Source organism: Lithobates pipiens, unplaced genomic scaffold (assembly GCF_037356315.1).
Source record: "Lithobates pipiens isolate NorthernLeopardFrog02 unplaced genomic scaffold, aLitPip1_a1.2 Scaffold_10, whole genome shotgun sequence".
NCBI classification, from domain to species: domain Eukaryota; kingdom Metazoa; phylum Chordata; class Amphibia; order Anura; family Ranidae; genus Lithobates; species Lithobates pipiens.
In genome coordinates, this window is record NW_027507686.1 from 164,850,654 (window position 1) to 164,868,235 (window position 17,582).

Genomic DNA, 17,582 nt, shown 5'->3' on the forward strand with positions numbered 1-17,582 from the left:
GTCCGACCGTGTATACAAGGGCTAAGGCAGCACTGTAACAAGGTCCTAAACCGACTTGTGTGATAGTCTTCTAGATGGAAAACTGATTGAATCAGTGTTTAGCCTATCACATGAGCTGGTCTAGGGGGGCGGGACTTTGTTACAGCGCTGCCTTACACACACAGACCCAGCTCCGTCCGTGCCATACATTGGTCATTGTGTGTGATCCAGGAAATGGCGAGGCTGCAATTGGTAGGCAGTAGGCACAGAGGCAGCAATGGCTGGCACACAGAGGCTGCAATGGTGGGCACACAGAGGCTGCAATGGCTGGCACACAGGGGCTGCAATAGCGGGCACACAGAGGCTGCAGTGGTGGGCAAACAGAGGCTGCAATTTTGGGCACACAGAGGCTGCAATGGCTGGCACACAGAGGCTACAATGGTAGACACACAGATGCTGCAATGGTGGGCACACAGAGGCTGCATTGGTGGGCATGGTAAAGCTGCATTGGTGGGCACAGTGATGCCACATTGATGGGCACAGCAAGGCTCCATTGATGGGCACAGCGGGGCTGCAATGATTGGCAAAGTGAGGCTGCATTGATGGACACCATAAAGCTGTATTTGATGGGCACCATAAAGCTGCATTTGATGGGTACAGTGAGGCTGAAATGATGGGCACAGTGAGGCTGCATTGATCTCTTGTACCATGTCTGCAGTCTCTGGCCATCTCTTGTACTATGTCTACAGTCTCTGACCATCTTTATTATGATGTCCTCAGTCTCTAAACATTTCCTGTTCCATGCCCGCTGCCTCTGACATCCACTGTATAATGTCTGCAGCCTCTGACATCTACTGTATCATGCTTGCAGCCTCTGACCATCTCTTCTATCATGTCCACAACGTCTGACCATCTCTTGTATCTTGTGCACAACCTCTGACCATCTCTTCTATCATGTCCACAACGTCTGACCATCTCTTGTATCTTGTGCACAACCTCTGACCATCTCTTGTATCCTGTCCTCAGTCTCTAGCCATCTCTTGTATCCTGTCCTCAGTCTCTGACCATCTCTTGTATCCTGTCCTCAGTCTCTAGCCATCTCTTGTATCATGTCCTCAGTCTCTAGCCATCTCTTCTATCATGTCCACAGTCTCTAGCCATCTCTTGTATCATGTCATCAGTCTCTAAGCATCTCTTGTACCATGTTCGCAAACTCTGACTGTCTGGAAAGGAGTCAAGAGTCAAGGGGGCACTGATATAAAAGGTTTCCCCCTTATCAGTAACCCCCCATGGAAACCAGGGTCCCTCCCACGTTCCTGGGGTGCCTCTGGATGATGGACCAATTTTACCACTTTTACTTGGAATTTTCTTATATATATATACACACACACACACACACACACACACACACACACACACACACACACACACACACACACACACACACACACACATATATATATATATATATATATATATATATATATATATATATTTTTTTTTTTTACACTCTTTAAATGAGCTTTAAAATGCATGGTTTTCCCTTTCACAAACAAGAAAATAATGACGTTATGATGGTTTTGATGGGCTGGTATAATAATGCTATGGGGCTGATATGACATTTTTTCCAGGGCTGGTTTTTATTCCCAGTCCAGCCCTGGCTGCAAATGATAGCCACAGTTGTTGTATATGATGAGCACAGTTGGCTGCATATGATGGGTACTGTGGCTGTATATGATGGGCAAAATGGCTGCATTTGCTGGGCACAGTTGGATGCATATCATAGGCACAGATGTCTGCATATGATGGGGCATAGTGGCTGCATATGATGGGGCACAATGGCTGCATATGATTTGGCACAATGGCTGCATAGGATGAGCACAGTGGCTGCATATGATGGGCACAGTGGCTGCATATGATGGGCACGGTGGCTGCATTTGCTTGGCAAATTTGGATGCATATCATAGGCACAGTTGGCTGCATATGATGCGGCACAGTGTCTGCATATGATGGGCACAGTTGGCTGTATATGATGAGCATAGTTGGCTACATATGAAGGGCACAGTGGCTGTATATGATGGGCACAGTTGGCTGCATATGATGGGCACAGTGAGGCTGCATTTTTTTTTCAGAATTTTTTCAGTTTGTTTGCGCCACCCCAAAAAATTTTGAGCACCAGCCGCCACTGGCATGTAAAGTAGATAATGCACCATTTTGCCAAAGATCTTAAAACAACACATCATTAGCAAATATGTCTTTCTTAGTGTATTATGATGTTTACGCTTTATCAGAACATGTTAACAAATGTTATTTGCTATACAGTGATGTACTAAACCATTTTTCCAGGTTGGGTATGATTCTATATGATGGAGCATCTTTTAATGCCTTACACATTTTGCAGTAGAATGTATTCCAGCCATCAGTTATTTTAGGGTTAAAAACATTCCTCCATCGGAAATAAGTTTGATATTTTTCATCGTCTTTGTCAAGTTCTAAAATGTAAGCAGCTAACTGTTGGGCACTGGAGAAGTCATCCACGTGAATGAAGGAATCTTGAGGAATGAAACGTTCATAGTTTTCACGAGAAGGCCCCATTACAATTGGCACTGCTCCTGAAAGAAAAGCATTGTTCCAAAGCTTTTCAGTAATATAATCAGTGCCTCTAGAGTTTTCAAAAGACAAGTAGAACTTGTATTTGGACAGAATTAAGGACTGGTTGGCTTTTGGTAATTTCATATGATATCTTCCATAAAGGTCAATTTCTATATGATGTTTAAGTTCTTCATAGTATTTAGACCTTTCATAATTTGGGTCCCAGTTGCTCACTACCCAAGCTACAAGCTTAGATTTTGCTGGTATACTGAAGAGTTCAGTCCCATCATGTCTCTCAATCCATCCATAAGGTGTAAAGATGTCGGAGTCTGCCCGGTAAGTCATTGTGAGGTTAATTATATTGTCCATCATGCTTAAATTTGGGCTATTGTTTGGGGACTCCAGATTAAACCAAACCCAGTACTGTTTTTCAGGTCTTGGACTTGGTGGCAACAATAACTCGGAGGCGCTCACTTCTCTGTGATGTATAACCACTGCATCTGCCAAATGATAAAAACTTTTATTGTCAGTAAATATGCATGGATCACCATGGAAAGCTAATGGACATTGGTTGAGCGTAAACCATTCCCCAAAAGGTCGGGACCACAGAAGAATGAGATGTTCCTTTTGTTTTTCTGTTTTGTATGAAGGTTGATTCGTTCTGAACTGTGGCTGAATATTATATCTGCAGTTCATGTTAAGCAGCACAACACAGACAAAAAACACAACAGCCTGTGTTGCAAATAAAAAACCCCATTGAAGAAAGCCTGATCGGGTCATTGTGAAATATACATCCAGGAAGAAACTAGGAAAAAAAGAAGAATACATTATTTAATAAAGCAATATTTTCTGTAGTGTTGCTGAAAATTAGGATAATTAGGAACATCTAAAGCACCAAAGGAGAGGGCTTACTTGTTTTGAACTTTAATTCTAATGAATAAATCTGTTGTATTTTACCTTTGTGAAGAGCCTATGAATGGGTACCAGACCCTTAGTATGCATCCTGGCAGGCTGGGAAAAGGGTGAGATGAGCAAGCCCCCCCCCCATCCTGAGAACCATACCAGACCACAAGCCCTCAACATGGGAGGGTTCCCTGCCCCAAAGCACCTTATCCTCATGTTGATGGGGACAAGAGCAAGGGTCTCTTCCCCACAACCCTGAGCAGTGGTTGTGGGGGCCTGCCTTATCAGAATCTGGAGGCCAACTTAAACAAGGGGCCCCCAGACCCCCCCCCCCATGTAAATGAGTATAGGTTACTACTCATTCACCAACAATAGTGTCAAAATAATTTAAACACAGAGAAAGTTTCTAACATTTCCTTTTAAAACAAACTGACAAACATGTACTCACCTGCTCTGTGCAGTGGTTTTGCACAGAGCAGCCCTGATCCTCCTCTTCTTGGGTCCCACACCGATGCTCCTGCCCCCTCACTACAGCCAAGTGCCCCCAGATCAAACAGCATAGATTGCATGAAGGCCTTTTGCCTTTAGAACCACTTTAAACACACAGTCTTATAGCAAGATTTTTGCTGAAGTAATGTATATGGTCTGGTAACAGGGTTTCTTTAAAACAAAACTTCAAGCAAACATCAAAACAAATTCAAAAATATTTTGGGGGATGTTTATCAATAAAATTGTTCCAATTGCATCTATTAACTGGAGTGAAACAGATTTGTCATGATGTAACTTTTCATGTAATAATTGTGCTGTATTGATTTGTGCTTGTTTTTCACATCCTCCAACCTGTTGCAATTTGTCTAAAGGATAAAAAAAAACGTGCGCACAGCATCATCAGGGAAACAGGAGCAAAAAAGTTTACAGTTTCTTTTTAGATTTGCACATCACTGATTTTTTGGCTTGATGTTTGTAGACTTTTATGTATGTGCATGCTCACTTTAGTGGGTGTTGTTATGTGTACACTTTTTCACACTAAGTACAAAATAATATTTTTGCAAAACTAGCATAGAACATGCAAGCATTCAGCCACAAAAGGTAGAATATGGACTGCGATTAAATTACACATATTTGCATGATGTGATAGAAAGCTCATCTGTGTTTATAAATATCCCCCTATGTGTAATTACTGTTTATCTGTCAAAAGATTATTTAATTCTGGTGAGTCAGCTTTGTGAATTACACATTGTGACATGAGGGACCATTAGCTCTAGTGGTAGATGCGTTTTCTAGTGATTCACTGTAGTCAGGAACTATATTTTAAGGGCCTGGTAGCACATTTTTATTAAAAGGCAGAATAAAAAGTCAGTAACATAATGGTTTCCCACACAGGGGTTCTTCTCCAGTAAATTCACAAACAAAAAAAATGCTAGTCCACCTGGCTCTCACTTTAGCAGACGCTCTTTATGCTGGTCACACAGACCACGGGATTCTTCAGTGTGGACGGCTTGACTCTAGTGCCCACAGCTCCGCTCTGGCCTTAGTTCTCAGGCCATTTACTGCCTCTTGCAGACACACACGTGCTCTGGCTGCCACCTGCAGCCTCTGACTCCTCGAGCCCTCCTGTCTCTCTTGGGTGGAGATGTTTCCACCTGGGAGCTATGAAGCATACCTTCATTATAAGGGCTGTGCTCATCTGAGCACACACCCTGCTGGTCATCTACAAAACCTGGACACAGGGTTGGCGATTCCGTCCACCCAAGAAACTATGGCATCTCCCAACTACAGAGCCCTATCCAGGTATACCAAAATCTGCAGAAAGCTGCAAAAGAAGTTTTCTCCACTCCACAGCTACACACAATAGCCCTGTACTGAGCCAAAGTGCATACCATGTGTCCTTTAAATCTCCAATTTCACAGTGACAGCATCTCATCCTGTCACAACAGGCAGACAGGTCATACACATAATTACAGATTAGGCAATTCATCTTTCTGGTTTAGAAACTCGGCTTTCCGTCATTGCTCTACTGCCACTCTCCAGGACAGAGGATCACCATCGCAAATTGATAGGGAGAAGGGTCTGGTGGGTTTGGGTGGTCTGCGGGGGGAGGCAATACTGAAATCTGGAAGGGGGCCCCATATAGCTGACCTCCCTACATAAATGAGTAAGGGTGTATAGTACTCTTGGTTGATCATTAACAAAAAAAAACTAAGGCCGCGTACACACGCGCGGACTGTTCGCCCAACTTTGTCCGTCCAACAGTTTCGGCAAACAGTCCGCTCAAACTTAGCATGGACGGACATGGCCACACACGACGGACGAACAGTTTGCTGAAACCGTGCGCGATGACGTGAACGGCACGTACGACGGGACGAAAAATACGACGTCCTATACACTGCATTATAGCTTTCGGCGTGAAAATCCTTTCTGAGCATGCGCGCAACTTTGTTTGACGAACAAGCCTACACACGGGCGGACTGTTCGCTCAAACAAGGTTTCAGCGGACAGTTTTTCGGAATTTCCGAAAAACCTTGTCCGTCCAACTGTCCGCTGAAACTGTCCGCTGAAAGCCCACACACGAGCGGACTGTCCGCCCAAACACTGTTCAGCGGACAAAGTTGGGCGAACAGTCCGCCCGTGTGTACGCGGCCTAAATGTAAGATAAACACATGTAGAGCCGGCTCCTGAAGAGCATGCGCTATATGTTTTGAAAGTCAATGTTACACCTGAACTTCAGTTTGGTTTGGGTATAATTGTTCCAAATTTGGACCTCAGCATCAGTCTGACTGGACAATAGGGTGTTCGGCCTGGCCATAGGGGGGCACTGTCTCTTCTGGCAGGCATGGAACCACAGTCTGGTTGGGTGCTTTAAGGTTACTTTCTCTCAAAGCCCACCCAGTGGGAGTGTCACTCTTGCTGTGCTTTCTGGGAGAGGGTACTTAAGATATGGATGTCACGTGGTTCAAGGTTCTGGTCCAGAAGTATGTTCTGACTCCATGGTCCTGGTCCTCCTGACCCGCCCCCAAGAAGGCTATGGCCTGGGGTGCGGATCCATCCAACGTTATGTCTCGGGGCTGGCTAGCCCGAGGCAAGGAAACTAAAGAAAGGATTCCAAGGTGGTCCGGTGCCGTCTCCGGTCGTGGAGAGGCCCAGCAACTTTGTAGCTATCCAGGGGAGGACGCTTCAGAAGAAGGCCACGTACGGGTTGGCTTCTTAGCAAGAGCCTGGTGAGGCTGAGGGACCTAAGTGAATCCAATCTCATGGGTATCGCCGAACCGGCTGAAAGATACTGGTACCAAACAAATGTTCTACAAATTCTAGTTTCCTACATGTTCTACAACAACGTCTGTGGTAGAGACTTGTTCCTGAGTTAAGCACCTTGTTGGCTGCTAGGCCTTGTGAGAGAGGGACTATCCAACTCGAGTGAACATCCAGTTGTGAATGGCTATTCTTTGAATATAGTCAAAGTAAGCAAGTCCTTCATTATTGACTTTGACACTAAGAGTACCTGAACTTTCCTCCTAACCCTCTGATCCTATTTTAAGAGACTGTTTGTTAACTACGTTTTTTCCAAATAAAAATCCCTTTATGCGGATCTGTCGTCAGTCTCTAAAGTCACTGGGTCATCTACCACGGAAAACCCCTAGACGTAAATCGAGGAGAAGAAGGTAACGGTAAGCCCAATCAAACCAGCAGCTCCTTCAGGGTTAGTGCTACACACATATCACACAGTTGACCCAGTCCTTTATTAAAAAACAAAACAAAACTAAAAACAAAAAGCACATGTCCCTCCGTGTAGATCCATAGTCAATGTCCCATGGTTTAAACAAAAGATACCAATGACTAAATGTGACCATGGCCATATTTGGTCAATGGCGTCACCTGTTGTTGGCAGAAAAAATTTGAAAAAAAAATCTGATAATTTTAATCACCCCTGCCAGTGATAAGTGTTTTGTCTCATCCATGTAAACTGATACGTTCTGCTGGAGAGCTGGAGAGCTTGTGCTCTTGAAAAATAACATTATATTTTAATCTAGTGATCCAACCAGAAATACTAGTACTGCAATATAATAAATATTTGCTTTTGGTTTTAACCACTTGCCGCCCGCCCTATTACAAATTGACGGCGGCAAAGTGGTTTCATAATCCTAACCGGACGTCATATGACGTGATTAGGATTATGAGCCGCTGCGCTCCCCCGGGGGCGCGCATCGCGGCGATCGTTGTTGCGGGGTGTCAGTCTGACACCCGGCAACTACGATCTCGGTAAAGAGTCTCCGACGGAGACTCTTTACCATGTGATCAGCCGTGTCCAATCACGGCTGATCACAGTGTAAATGGGAAGAGCCGGTGATCGGCTTTCCCTCACTCGCGTCTGTCAGACGCGAGTAGAGGAGAGCCGATCGGCTGCTCCTCTGACAGGGGGGGTCTGTGCTGATCGATTATCAGCACAGCCCCCCCGAGGATGCCCACACTGGACCACCAGGGACACCACTAGACCACCAGGGAAAAGGTAATAAAAATCCATAATCCTCCCTAGACCACCAGGGTGCCAGTCAGCACAATGGGTGCCAATCAGTGCCCATAATGGATGCCAATCAGTGGCCACAATGGGCATCACTGATTGGCATGCATTATTGTTTGGCACTGATTGGCATCCATTACTATAACACCGATGCCGCCTATGAGTGCCCACCTGTGCCGCCTATGAGTGCCCACCTGTGCCGCCTGAGTGCCCACCTGTGCAGCCTATGAGTGCCCACCTGTTCTGCCTATCCATGCCCACCTGTGCCGCCTATCTATGCCCACCTGTGCCGCCTATCCATGCCCACCTGTGCCGCCTATCCATGCCCATCTGTGCCGCCTATCCATGCCCATCTGTGCCGCCCATCCGTGCCGCCCATCTGTGGCAGCTATCAGTGCCAATTTGTGCCACCTATCAGTGTCCGTCCGTGTCGCCCATCCGTGTCGCCCATCCGTGTCGCCCATCAGTGCCGCCTATCAGTGCCACTTCATTGGTGCCACATTGGTGCCCATCAGTGCCACCTTATCAGTGCCCATCAGTGTAGCCCCATCAGTGCCCATCAGTGAAGGAGAAAACGTACTTATATACAAAGTTTTGAAACTGAAACAAAAAAAAACATTTTTTTTTTCAAAATTTTCGGTATTTTTTTATTTGTAGCGCAAAAAATAAAAACCGTAGAGGTGATCAAATACCACCAAAAGAAAGCTCTATTTGTGGGAAAAAAATGATAAAAATTTCATTTGGGTACAGTGTAGCATGACCGCGCAATTGTCATTCAAAGTGCGACAGCGCTGAAAGCTCAAAATTGGTCTGGGCAGGAAGGTGTTTAAGTGCCCTGTATTGAAGTGGTTAATACTACTTTAAAGTAAATGTACATTTTTATTGTTTCACTTTAAGTTTTTTTTGGATTGCTACATGGGCCCCCTATCAGTGCCCAGCTCCCTTTGCCCTTCGATTTACAATTGCTTGTCTATTAGCCTTCAATACGGAGAGAACTTTTTTTTTTTATTCACCTCCTATTGACTTCAGTGGGGTTTGCAATTAAGCTTGCAATTTGCAGATTCTTGGATGTTTTGGCCTGAAATTGAACCCAAGCTGATTCACTCATCACTACTTGAGAGAATGTGTGCTAACTCCTCATTGGCCAATCTCCAAAGTATGCATCCTAACCCCTCACTGATCTGAAAAGTTTGTAAATTAACTCCTTACTGTCTGGTTCCATAATTTGTACACAAACTCTTCACTGGACAGTGTCCAGAGTACATACGCTAACGCATCACTAGCCAGTCTATAGAGTTTGTACACTAATTCCTCACTGGCTAGTCTCCAGTGTATTTAAGCTAAAGTCTCACTAGCCAGTCTTCAGAATGTATACGCTAACTTCTCACTGGCCATTTTTCAAAGTTTGTCTCCAGTAGTGTATGGTAACTCCACAATACCCAACCTCTGGAGCACATACAGTTTGTACATTGACTTCTCACTAGCCTTTACAGTATATATGCTAATTCTTCACTGGCCACTCTCTGTAATATGGATTCTAAATGCTCACTGGCCAGTCCCCAAAGTTTGTTGTCTAACTCCTCTCTAACCAGTCTCCAGAATTCGTGCACTAACTTCTCACAGTCTCTAGATCAGTGTTTCTCAACATTTAGGCTGCAGTCCAGCAAGAGGTCATCTTGATGATGACCATCTTGATGAGGCGGGCATATTTCTTTGGATGCCTAAATCCTGGGAGATATGAGCTGCCATTTAGACACAGAAGTGCATAAATAGCACTTTCAGCATCATTTGGCAGTGTGGGTGTAAGACATAGACACAGCTCCACTTGAGAGAGAGAAAGTAAGAGTAGTGTTAGGGTAAAGTACTCTTGGTTAGTAAAGAGAGCACAGGTTTCCCTAACAGGACCTTCCTGTCTGCCAACTTAATAAGTTGCCTCATACTGCTATTTTGGCCATCTGCTGTCACCCCTGAGGACTCTGAGTTCGCTACAGCATTGATACCCTCACTATGGAAGTGCTCCTTGTGCATGCAGCAGCCTGAGAGTCTACATTGCATGGCTTGCATGAAGAAGTGCTTAATTGATAACACTACCTCTCTGTTTGAACAAGTGAAGTAAGTTAGTGTCAGGACTGGGCTCAGCCCTTCCTTCTCTGAGCTGGCTGCTCAGATAACAGCTAATTGCCAGCTTGTATCTCTCTCCACAGTTGGTAAGCTTTTGATGATATCCTACTCGTCAGTCCTGCCTACTTAAGCCGTCCAAGTACAGAGGAGCTCTGCCTTCGTCTTGGGCAACATCACAGAAACTATCTCCTGCGATGCTGTTCAAGACTTGCTTTGCTGACATCCCTTCTGGCTCCAGATTCCGCTTACTGTTCGACTACATTGATCCCTGACCCCTGGCTTGGCTTACTATCCGTTCTGGTTACTGAACTTTGGCTATGTTTTGACTAAGTTTGTTCATTTTACTTTTATTATTAAACAAGTGTGATTTAACTGTACTTCTGTCTCGGCCTGATTTCATGGTTTCTGACAGTTAGAAATCCACCTGTGTCATTGTGTAACCTGCTGTATTACAATAAATAATCTTTACTCACTCCAAGCATTTGTTAGGTATCGTAAACAATATTTTGACTCATAAGACTTTTGTATATATTGCATTCATAAACACAAAAACAATCAAGGATTTTAATTGCAATTTAATTCTAGTAGTCCAGACGTTTTTGGGTAGAAGTCACAAGTGGAACTTTGGAGTGGAGGTGGAGAGTGTTAATTTAGTCGACTAAAACGACTAAAACATTTTAGTCGACTAAATGAATACTATTTTAGTCGACTAAAATACGACTGAAACTAAAACAATTGAGAACTAAAATACAGCAAAGCCATTTTAGTCAAAAGACTAAAATGGGACTAAAACTAAAATGGCATTTTAGTCAAAAGACTAAGTAGGACTAAAACTAAGTTGAAATTTGACTGCAAAATTAACATTGGTCTGTAGTGCATGTTCATACATCTAACCCAAAAATACCATATGAGATATTTCACTCCAACAGTATATGAGTTTGTAAATTGTAGACAAATGTTAACTAATGCATTACAATTTAATTACACCCATTCGATTTTAGACGACTAAAATGTACTGGAGATTTTAGTAGACTAAAACGTAGGACATTTAGTCAACTAAAATGTACTGGAGATTTAGTCGACTAAATAGGACTAAAACTAATACAATTGCAGAAGACAAAAATGGGACAAAAACCAGAATGCCATTTTAGTCCTAAAACTTATGTCCTGTACACATGGTCAGACTTTCCGAAGGAAAATGTGCGATTGGATCATGTTATCGGAATATCGGATCATGCGTGGGCTCCATCTGACTTTTTCTGTCGGAACTTCCGACACACAAAGTTTGAGAACTAGATCTCAAATTTTCCGACAACAAAATCCAATCGCGTAAATTACGATCGTGTGTAGACAAGTCCGACGCACGTGCTCAGAATAAATTATGAGACGGAAGCGCTCGGTCTGGTAAAACTAGCGTTCGTAATGGATATAGCACATTTGTCACGCTGCAATGTTAAAATTTGTTTAATGCAGTGCATTCTCTTTTTCTTTATAATGCTAGAAGAATGAAGTTGTTTTGCTGCTCGTATCCACACAGACTTCTCACAAACTTCTTTATTATTTTTCATGATTTCATGAATAGAATATTTTTCTTCGTCAGATCTCCCGAATAATTATTTTAGTTTTATGTTTTAATATTTGTAAGTATTTTGTGTTTTTTTTTTTATTCAAGATCTCCATTTTTTGGGGTTATCTCCATAATTGTTTTGTGGGTTTTGTGTGTCAAGGTTCCACAACACCATTATTATCTTGTATTTTGAAACCTCAAGGAGGTTGGTTGGTTTTCCTTGTTAATTTCACATTGTATTTAGGAAATGTACAGTGGTGTGAAAAAGTGTTTGCCCCCTTCCTCATTTCCTGTTCCTTTGCATGTTTGTCACACTTAAGTGTTTCGGAACATCAAACCAATTTAAACAATAGTCAGGGACAACACAAGTAAACACAAAATGCAATTTGTAAATGAAGGTGTTTATTATTAAAGGTGAAAAAAAATCCAAACCATCATGGCCCTGTGTGAAAAAGTGATTGCCCCCTAAACCTAATAACTGGTTGGGCCACCCTTAGCAGCAACAACTGCAACCAAGCGTTTGCGATAACGTGCAATGAGGCTTTTACAGCGTCCTGGAGGAATTTTGGCCCACTCATCTTTGCAGAATTGTCCTAATTCAGTTACATTAGAGGGTTTTCGAGCATGAACGGCCTTTTTAAGGTCATGCCACAACATCTCAATAGGATTCAGGTCAGGACTTTGGCTAGGCCACTCCAAAGTCTTCATTTTGTTTTTCTTCAGCCATTCGGTGGTGGACTTGCTGGTGTGTTTAGGATCATTGTCCTGCTGCAGAACCCAAGTTCGTTTCAGCTTGAGTACACGAACAGATGGTCGGACATTCTCCTTCAGGATCTCTTGGTAGACAGCAGAATTCATAGTTCCTTTTATCACGGCAAGTCTTCCAGGTCCTGAAGCAGCAAAACAGCCCCAGACCATCACACTACCACCACCATATTTTACTGTTGGTATAATGTTCTATTTATGAAATGCAGTGTTCCTTCTACGCCAGATATACTTGGACACACACCTTCCAAAGAGTTCCACTTTTGTCTCATCGGTCCACAGAATGTTGTCCCAAAAGTCTTGGGGATCATCAAGATGTGTTGTGGAGAAATTGAGACGAGCTTTGATGTTCTTTTTGCTCAGCAGTGGTTTTCTCCTTGGAACTCTGCCATGCAGGCCATTTTTGCCCAGTCTTTTCCTGATGGTGGAGGCATGAACGCTGACCTTAACTGAGGCAAGTGAGGCCATCAGTTCCTTGGACGTTGTTGTGGGGTCTTTTGTGACCTCTTGGATGAGTCGTCGCTGCGCTCTTGGGGTAATTTTGGGCGGCCGGCCACTCCTGGCAAGGTTCACCACTGTTCCATGTCTTCGCCATTTGTGGATAATGGCTCTCACTGTGGTTCGCTGGATTCCCAAAGCTTTGGAAATGGCTTTATAACCCTTTCCAGACTGATAGATCTCAATTACTTTCTTTCTCAATTGTTCCTGAATTTCTTTGGGTCTCGGCATGATGTGTAGCTTTTAAGGATCTTCTGGTGGACCTTACTGTGTCAAGCAGCTCCTATTTAAGTGATGCCTTGATTGTGAACAGGTGTGGCAATAATCAGGCCTGGGTGTGGCTAGAGAAATTGAACTCAGGTGTGGACAACCACAGTTATAGTATGTTTTAACAAGGGGGGCAATCACTTTTTCACACAGGGCCATGATGGTTTGGATTTTTTTTCACCTTTAATAATAAACACCTTAATTTACAAATTACATTTTGTGTTTACTTGTGTTGTCCTTGACTATTGTTTAAATTGGTTTGATGTTCCGAAAACACTTAAGTATGACAAACATGCAAAGGAACAGGAAATGAGGAAGGGGGAAAACACTTTTTCACACCACTGTACCTGCCTACTCACAAATAAACTGTGCTTTTTGAAGTAAAACACATAGGCAAGTATATATAAATACACCTTTATTAGGGGGTCATAAGAAAATAAAGAGGAAGGCAACACTGGAGAAACTGCTGAAATTGGCAAAGCATTTGTACCCCAGGGCACACATCAACTATTTAAAGGCAAAATTGGTGGACTGAGGAGTCCATATATAAGGGAGTACAGTCTGGTCCAGAAGTCCAAGAGATCAGGAACAGCAACAGATGACATCTATGTCCCCAGGCTGTGGTCATATAACAGCCTGCATCTTTTGTCAGACCAGACTGAACCCAGGCCATCACACTCTTGTCTTCCTTAGACATTTCTTTCCAGGCTGTGGCTCTGCTGTAGTTGTGGCAGGAGGGTGATGGTCGACCTCCTACCACAGCCTCCTACTGGATGAAGTCTTCCTGTGTATGAAATGGGACATAGTTTTAGTTTTTTGTTCATCAATCACACAATTTTAAGCTCATGACTGTTGCAAATTGAATGTTAATAACTAATAACAGACTATCATTCTGAGCCCAGCATTTTTCATTCTTGTCCCAATCATTTTTGGTCACTACTGTCTATTGATATTTAAACCACTTAGTTAAATCAGAACTTACTGATCAATAATAACATCTAGTTAACATCATTAAATTTACGACAATAAATATGTTGAACAATGCTCTACCTGACTCAAGCTGGGCTCCTCCACATGTAGCTGGCTGGAAGGCCCAGGTTGGACATCGGAAGCCTCAGCTGGGGGGGAAGGAATCCTTGAAGGAAGACTGGAGAGTGCTGGCCTGGGTTCCCTCTGGTCTGCCAGAAAATGCAGTCTGTCTTATGCCGCGTACACACGATCGAATTGTCTGGCGTACTTAGTCCGACATACAATCCGGCGGATAATCCGGCGGACTTTCTACCGAACGGACTTGGCCACACACAGACACACAGAAAGTCCGACGTTCGCTTGCGCGATGACGTACGACCAACTGGGCCGGTCTGACATATTCCGATCATGTGTAGAGAATTTTGATCGGACCAAGTGCCACGCATGCTCAGATCAAATTCCTACATCAATGCTATTGGCTACTAGCCTGAATGTAGTCCCATCGTAACGAAATTACGTCATCACGTTCTGAAAGATCGGATTTTTCGGCAACTTTGTCCGACTGTGTGTATGCAACAGTTTCAGACAAGATCCGACGGACAAAATCCGATGGGCAAAATCCGACGGATTTGGTTGTGGAAATCTCTGACCGTGTGTACAGGGGCTAAATCCGCCGTACTAGCATACTGACGAACGTATTGTCCGCTGAAACCCAAGTCCGACGGGAAGATTGGAGTGCAAAAATACTTTCTTAGTCCGCCGGACTTCACGCTGGAAAAGCCCGCTGAAGCCCACACACGATCTAATTGTCCGCTGAAATGCGTTTCGGCGGACTAAGTATGCCGGACAATCTGATGGTGTGTACGCGGCATTAGTACCACAGCCTGGGAACATAAACGTCATCTGCAGCTCCTGATCTCAGGGAATTCTGGACCTTCTTGCGCTCCCTCAGATATGTACTCCTCAAGACACCAATTTTGGCCTTCAAATAGGTGATGTCTGCCGCGGGGATCATCGGTAGTGATGGACGAACTTCCGACGGGACGTTTTGCGAACGCGAACCGCGAACGCGGCCAAAAGTTTGCGAACCGCAAAGTTTGCGGCGGATCCCATTGACTTTAATGGCAGGCAAATCTTAAAAACCTCCAGGTCATATTTTCAGCCACAAAATACTTACTAGCTGTGCACACATAGTCCCACAACATGGACACTGACATAACAAAAGTATTAAGTGAATCTGGGATCGACAACGACAAGCATTTGTTTTTTTTATCTGTGAAATTTTGACAATTCAGGAGCGCATGAAGGCCATGGAGGAGAGGCAAGGTCAGGGCAGGCTATGAAGGGGGTGCAGGAGATGTTCAGTGCCACAGTCAGGGCAGCGCAGTCCTGTGCCAGTGTCCCAGTGTGCCAACCTGTGCTTGAGCCCCTCCCTCTGCCCTTACCCCCACCTATGCAGGGCTCCACTGCGGTGGTCTGGAGGTGCCAGTCCTGTACTGATCCTCAGCCATGGTGCTGGAACTGCCTGCTGATTGGCTTCTCTGCTGCTATCTCCCTCACTGTCTGAAACCAGCACCGTGATAGAGACTGAGCACTGACACCAGCACTGTGATAGAGACTAAACACTGACACCAGCACCATGATAGAGAGCACTGACACCAGCACAGAGAGAGCGAGGACTGACACCAGCACCATGATAGAGAGCACTGACACCAGCACCGAGATAGAGAGCACTGACACCAGCACCGTGATAGAGAGCACTGACACCAGCACCGAGATAGAGAGCACTGACACCACACCAGCACCACGACAGAGAGCATTGACACCAGCACCATGATAGAGAGCACTCAGACCACACCAGCATCGAGATAGAGAGCACTGAGACCACACCAGCACTGAGATAGAGAGCACTGAGACCACACCAGCACCCAGATAGAGAGAGAGCACTGACACCAGCAGTGAGATAGAGAGCACTGACACCACACCAGCACTGTGATAGAGAGCACTGACACCAGCACCGTGAAAGAGCACTGAGACCACACCAGCACCGAGATAGAGAGCACTGAGATCACACCAGCACCGAGATAGGAAGCACTGAGACCACACCAGCATCGAGATAGAGAGCACTGAGAACACACCAGCACCGAGATAGAGAGAGCACTGACACAAGCACCGAGATAGAGAGCACTGACAGCAGCACTGATACCAGCAACTCGCTGCGGGACCCAAAAATATGACACCGCTCAACCTCTTCAAACAGGAGGGTATGGGCATATAGTACAGTGTGCTTTTTTTGTACAAGGAAGTGAGCCAAAGGTAGAAAAAAGGTCCGTGTGCTCGATTAAATAAATTGTTTATAGAGTTATGCATATACATGGTTTACTGGTCACATGTGTTGAATTCCTCCGAGATCCATGCATTTTTATAAATGTGAGGTAGTCAACACTGTCGTGAAATAAGGCGAGTGTGCTTATCGGTCACGATCCCCCCTGCTTCGCTGAACATCCTTTCGGACAGGACACTTGACGAGGGGCAAGCCAACAGTATCATTGCAAATTGGGCAGGCTCTGGCCAGAGGTCAAGCCTGCCCACCCAGTAGTCCAGGGGTTCATCACTCCTCAGAGCGTCCACATCGGCCGTTAACCCGATGTAGTCGGACACCTGTTGGTCTAGGCATTCCCTGATGCTGGATCCGGATGAGACCTGTCGATGGGTCGGCTGAAAGAATCAGAAGTCACCAACACATCTTCAAACCGCCCTCTTCTTGCAGGCGCTGTTGGATTGGTACCCGCAACTCTTTCTCTGGGAGTGGGAATTCCTCCTCTGCCAGCGCACGCAAAAGCAGAATGCAGCATTTCTGGAAGCAAGGCCTGGAAGTGCTCCATTCTGACAGCCCTCTGTGACGGTGGTAACATTTCCGCCATTTTGTGTTTGTACCGGGGGTCTAAGTACGTTGCCACCCAGTACTGGTCCTTGACCCTTATGCTTTTTATACGGGGGTCCCTATTAAAACACTGGAGCATGAAGGCCCCCATTTGCACTAAACTGGAAGCAGTGTGGTGGCCTGGCCCCTGCTCATCATCCAGGATAATGTCGTCCTCCTCGTTCTCCTCTCCCCATCCACGCACAACAACAGGGATCCCAGAAAGGTTTAAAGCATGCTCTTCTTGCTCCTCCTCATCCGCCCTGGCACCATCCTCCCCTGACTCCTCTTCAGACATCTGTTATTGACTTGTCTCAGATAGAGTAGCCCCCCCTGGGAATTCATCCAGCATTGCGACTTCCTCATCTTCCTGCTCCTCCATGGCTTGATCAATGACACAATGCAATGCATGCTCCATAAAGAAGGCATAAGGTATGATGTCACTGATGGCGCCATGGCTGCGACTGACCAGTTTGGTGATC

The 17,582-nt window shown here is 44.8% G+C and overlaps 1 protein-coding gene across 1 annotated transcript in view; it reads right to left on the bottom strand.

Annotated features, from left to right (window-relative positions):
• Positions 1 to 2,231: 2,231 nt before the first annotated feature.
• Positions 2,232 to 17,582, bottom strand: part of LOC143935325 (3-galactosyl-N-acetylglucosaminide 4-alpha-L-fucosyltransferase FUT3-like) — an 86,514-nt gene continuing 71,163 nt past the window's right edge. The window contains exon 2 of the mRNA XM_077459125.1: positions 2,232 to 3,376. Within this exon, the coding sequence (XP_077315251.1) occupies positions 2,287 to 3,376 (1,090 nt within the window). The 3' untranslated portion in view covers positions 2,232 to 2,286. The remainder of the gene's footprint in view (positions 3,377 to 17,582) is intronic.